Source organism: Coffea arabica, chromosome 9c (assembly GCF_036785885.1).
Source record: "Coffea arabica cultivar ET-39 chromosome 9c, Coffea Arabica ET-39 HiFi, whole genome shotgun sequence".
NCBI lineage: Eukaryota > Viridiplantae > Streptophyta > Magnoliopsida > Gentianales > Rubiaceae > Coffea > Coffea arabica.
This window is the reverse complement of record NC_092326.1, coordinates 41,831,117-41,835,728: the sequence shown is the minus strand read 5'-3', so window position 1 is coordinate 41,835,728 and position 4,612 is coordinate 41,831,117. Positions and strand designations below refer to the sequence as shown.

The 4,612-nt window shown below is 40.7% G+C and overlaps 1 protein-coding gene across 3 annotated transcripts; it reads left to right on the top strand.

The window, feature by feature from the left end:
* The first annotated feature begins 640 nt into the window (after nt 1-640).
* Nucleotides 641-4,286, top strand: LOC113708914 (uncharacterized). 3 transcript variants are annotated; one of them, XM_027231632.2, is made up of 3 exons: nt 641-919; nt 1,099-1,537; nt 2,385-4,286. In XM_027231632.2, the coding sequence occupies exons 2-3, from the start codon at nt 1,142-1,144 to the stop codon at nt 3,930-3,932; spliced, it is 1,944 nt and encodes a 647-aa protein (XP_027087433.2). In that variant the 5' UTR covers nt 641-919; nt 1,099-1,141; the 3' UTR covers nt 3,933-4,286. The 3 variants fall into 3 exon arrangements, with proteins under 3 accessions (XP_027087433.2, XP_027087436.2, XP_071921399.1); XM_027231635.2 differs by having other exon boundaries at nt 642-1,537; nt 2,424-4,286; XM_072065298.1 differs by having other exon boundaries at nt 642-1,537.
* The last annotated feature ends 326 nt before the right edge of the window (nt 4,287-4,612 follow it).

Sequence of the window (4,612 nt, the reverse complement as noted above, 5' to 3'; positions counted from 1 at the left end):
AAACTAAAGGTACATGCAGGGTTTAGCGCATTTAACCCTTAACTAATTGAAACCAAAAAAATAATAAATATGTGTTTGTTCAATGTTTGATTGTGTAGCTCGATTGTAAGTTGTAACTCTTTAAAAGCTCTAGTACCTAGCCGTGAGTTTCTCCCCCGTCGCAGTTGCATGTCTTGCACCAATTGGTTGTTGTTGAAACAGGACCTAATTAAATGGCTCTGTAATGGGGCTGCGACACCAACAAATTCACAGCAATCGCAGGTGGTTGTGACCAAAATCGAACATGGTAAGTAGAAACCGTAGATTTTGCCTATTTCGATGGGAGACTCGCCAATTACAGAAGCGGCGGAACTTGTTATTGCACCAAGACATGATTTTTGCGTAATTTCTAGGATAAATTACTCATAATGCTCTTTTACTTTTGCTTGATACTGCATAATTCTCGTAAAGCCTCCTAGAATTTTATGTGAATTGAAAATTAGTTTTTTGTAGCATCATTAGTTGAATGTCAGTGTTAATCTTACCTATTTTCGAAGTTGCATCTCTGGTAACGAGAGATGCTTTTTATCTATTTCACTTGACATAAAATTTCAAGGTATTGCTTATGCAGATATTATACTAAAGTACGAGTAATGAGTAATTTATCCTTATTTGATCGTTCATATATTTGAAATCTTACGTAGTTACTTTACTCCTTTTGTCATACTTGCACCGTTTTGATTGTTTCCCTAATGAATGGAATTAACAACTTGGTCGAACCCCGAAAGGAAAAGAGTACAACTTGCAACACAGTAGTGACTAGTTCTTGAGTAGTAAATCTATGGAGGCAGGCTACAGAAAGCTGCTCAGCGGAGAGTGAATTTATTGATCGCTTTCATCAGATGTGCCCGCATGCATTTCTGTGCCCTCTACCCAACTGGTTTCCAGCTCCTTGTCCTATATTAATCCCTCCTAATGGCTCATCTCCCTGAAAACACACACACTCACACAGTGACACAGTTGAATGAATGTCAACCTGAACACTCAAGAACCCCCCCCCCCTCCCCTTTTCTCAAGAACACTCACACAGTCTAAAACTTTCTTGCTTTCTTTTTCCAGTGCAATGGCAGGTCAGATGATACGTGCCTAGCTAAGCAATAACATGGAAACTTCAGACAGAGCCCATAAATTTCCATGTGATTTTGGTAAAGACTTCGTTAATGGTCATTCTCTTAGTTCACGATCACGTGGGCGACGCGTGACTGATGGAACTGGGAACCTCTCCGGCCACCGGAGTACGATAAGGGGACCTAGAAGGAGGTTTAGGTGGGAGGCAAGTGGGTTGGCCACTCCACGTGTGGAGTGGAAATCAGATGGTGCTGTATCCGGTGCTGCGGCTCCCGCCGGAGGGGAAGGGATCCGGCAGGTGCGAGGTGGCATTGTGGAAGGGGTCTCAGCTAGGAAGTTGGCAGCTCGGATGTGGCGCTTGGCGGAGGGTTTTAACTCTGGTGGCGGTGGTATGACGCGGCAGGGGCGGTTTAATCGGTTACGTTTTGGGGTATGCTTTTTAAACTGATCTTTGTTTATTATGTAATGTTTCAAAAAATTTTTAGTTTCCAATACAAAAAAAGATTCAATTTTTGTGGTTGTCCTCTCTTTCCCAGGGACTATTGGATTTTGCAGCATGTGTCTTTTTCCAATTTGAATTTTTCTTTCCTTCCATAGCTAGACTTGGAATGTAAAGAATTGGGTAGCTCATAAAATGAAATACTACTACTCAAGAATCAAGATTGTTTGCAGAGAGAATCCAATCTCGCAATGATGATCTTTTCTTGGATGGTAGCATGCGTCTATTATTGTTTTGTTTTCGTTTTTGCCCAGCCGAAAGTAAATGCATAAAAGGGTTGATCAAAAGTTTCAAGATAAAAGAGCAAATCTGATGCTGAGAAGAAGTATAGAACAGAATTACTGTGCATAATACATTGATATTGAACGTGATCTGCAATTATAATAGATATGATACAATCATAATGAAGACTGAAGTAAGGTGATAACTGACATGTTCTTGTTCAAGAGGATGCAGATCGAATGTGTTAGCGAGCTATAGTTTCCTTGATAGAGCAAGCCAACCGCGTCTCTGCCTAACTGAATGGTTCTTGCCTTGCGGCATTTCTAAAGCATTCTGTTCTATACAAATTGGAACTTAAAATTTGCTCCCTTGCTTTGCTGCATTAAATGTCATATCCTTCATTGACATCTTACTTCATGTCGTTGTGTCAACTTTCAAGAATTGTGAAGTTGAGTCAGTGCGTAATGAACAAGGTGTGCCGTAATCCTTTCTTCGATTTTGAACATGACTGTTGAATTGTGATATCCTTTCAATTCTTTGCATCCTTGGTATTTAGCTTCAACCACTCTTGTCCATTTGCAAATCTGCGATGAAGGGAGGTTCAGATTGGGAGCTGGCGGGTCTAAAAACGCCGAGTGCCAATGAAGTTTGCCAATTTCACAGCAATGGGAGGCTTGTAACTAGTCACCAAATTGCAACAATCTCCGTTGCTTCTGCTTTGCAAGTTGAACTTGTGAGATCTCAAAATCGGGTGAAAGAGCTTGAATCTGAGCGCCATTTGGTTAAAAAGAAAATCAAACAGTTTTTGAAGGGGCACAGTGAAGAGAAGGAGTCGAGTAAGAGAAGCAAACGGCAGATGGTTCAGAAGATTAATGACTTAAAGGTCGAACTACAAAAGGAGAGAAAAAACTATCAAAAGATGGATCTCGTCAATTCCAAACTGCTGACTGATCTAACCCATGCCAAGTTAGCGGCCAAGCAATTCAAGCAAGAATACGAGAAAGAAAAGAATGCAAGGGAGTTACTGGAGGATATATGCCATGATCTAGGTAATGACATCAAGGATCACAAAGCCAAAATAAGAGCTATCAAGGTTGAATGCGCAAAAATCCTAGAGGAAGTGGAAGAAGAGAGACAGATGCTGCAAATTGCTGAAGTTTGGCGTGAAGAACGTGTTCAGATGAAATTAATTGATGCTGAGCTGATTCTTGAAGAAAAGTACTGCCAGATGAATAATCTGATAGCAGATTTGGAGAATTTGTTGAGAACTAATGGTACAACTCCAGAGATGATCAAGATGAGAGAAGTCGAAGGCATGAACCTGGAAATGCAATCATTCAGCGTTCAAGATAGAGAGGAGCTACGTTACATGCCACCTACGGTGAATGACATACACACAATCACTGAGAATCTTCAAGATGGTGGAACAATGGAAACTGGAAGTCATGAATGTCAAAGTTATCTTTCCGACACTCACTCCACTAAATTTCATAACGCCAGCTGTGAAGCTAATGAATTCACCAAAGACCGTAGCATTGATCATGATAGGAGTTCAGCAAATGCCAGTTTCAGGAAAATTTTGACTTGCAGTATGGATCAATATTCAAGTCATACTCTTGGAGATGGCACAAACTCTGTGGATGGAATTTCTGGAGGCAGATATGTTTCTAGTCTCACTATCCACAACATTCAGAATGCAAATCAGCAGTCTCTAAATTGTACGATTAATAACTTCACCTCCATGGAGAAAGATAAAAATAAAGGACCATCTGTTCGCAAATTTTGGAGATCCACACCTAGTGTTGCTGATGTTCTCAGGACAATATCAGTTGATGAGAATCGAAGGCCTTCAAATGGATCAAATTCTTCCAACGTAGCCGTCTCCCCAGAAAATTTTTCCGAAGAGGCTGTCAACCACAATGAGCTGGTAGGTCATTGCTGCTTGCCTGGCCAAAGAAATCCACACGTTACTCGAGCAATGAGAGGATATATTGAATGGCCACGAGGGATTCAGAGGAATGGTTTGAAGGCCAGGCCCTTGGAACCAAGCTTGGAGAGTCAGAAAAAGCAGTTGCGCAATGTGCTTAAGCAAAGGATTGAGTAAATCCCTAAACTTCTTGTTTTGCCAAGGTTGGTCCGCCATTGAGGTCATTTTGTTAAAACTTTTGGCAGAATCAATTTGCTGGTATCATTTTGTAGTGGTGGGATCGTCTATGCAATCAAATTGTCCATTAAGAGCTCTTCCCTGGGGCTGCAGCTTGACGATAGTTGTATGTAACCGTTCCTTCAAGAATTTTGCTGAATTCCGCTGTGCAGGTATACTTTTGCATGCTTGTTCCAGGGACATTGTTTGGATGAGTTGTAGCTCAAAATTAGTCTGCTGTTATCACGAACTATACAAGCTGTTTACAGCAAAAAAGAACCATTACTTGCAGAAATTGTACTCTTCTATTTCTTACATTTTGAGTATTACGACCTTTCGAAGATTAGTAGCTTGTATCAGAGGCTATGCAACACGCTGGTTAATTGCCTCTTGTAAATTAGCAGATCACATCATAAAATCTTGTTCATATATGCTGCCACTTGCTAAAGCGTTCGGATTCCATCATTTCCCACTCATCTTCATCAATGTGGAAAGAAAAGCGGCGTCACAATCTTGAGATAGCTCATCTTTCTGGATTAATCAGCGAAGTACATATCTTGAACAATGCAAGTAGCCTATTACATCCTTTTCTTTGGATTCATTGCCACACAAAGTCTTCAAGCTAATTTATTATACCAAGA

Bases quoted from the DNA above. Each gene is read 5' to 3' on its own strand.
- LOC113708914 (XM_027231632.2), top strand. From the start codon at position 1,142: ATGGAAACTTCAGACAGAGCCCATAAATTTCCATGTGATTTTGGTAAA. The intron at 1,538-2,384 runs GTATGCTTTTTA...CTTGGTATTTAG, and splicing joins TTAATCGGTTACGTTTTGGG to CTTCAACCACTCTTGTCCAT.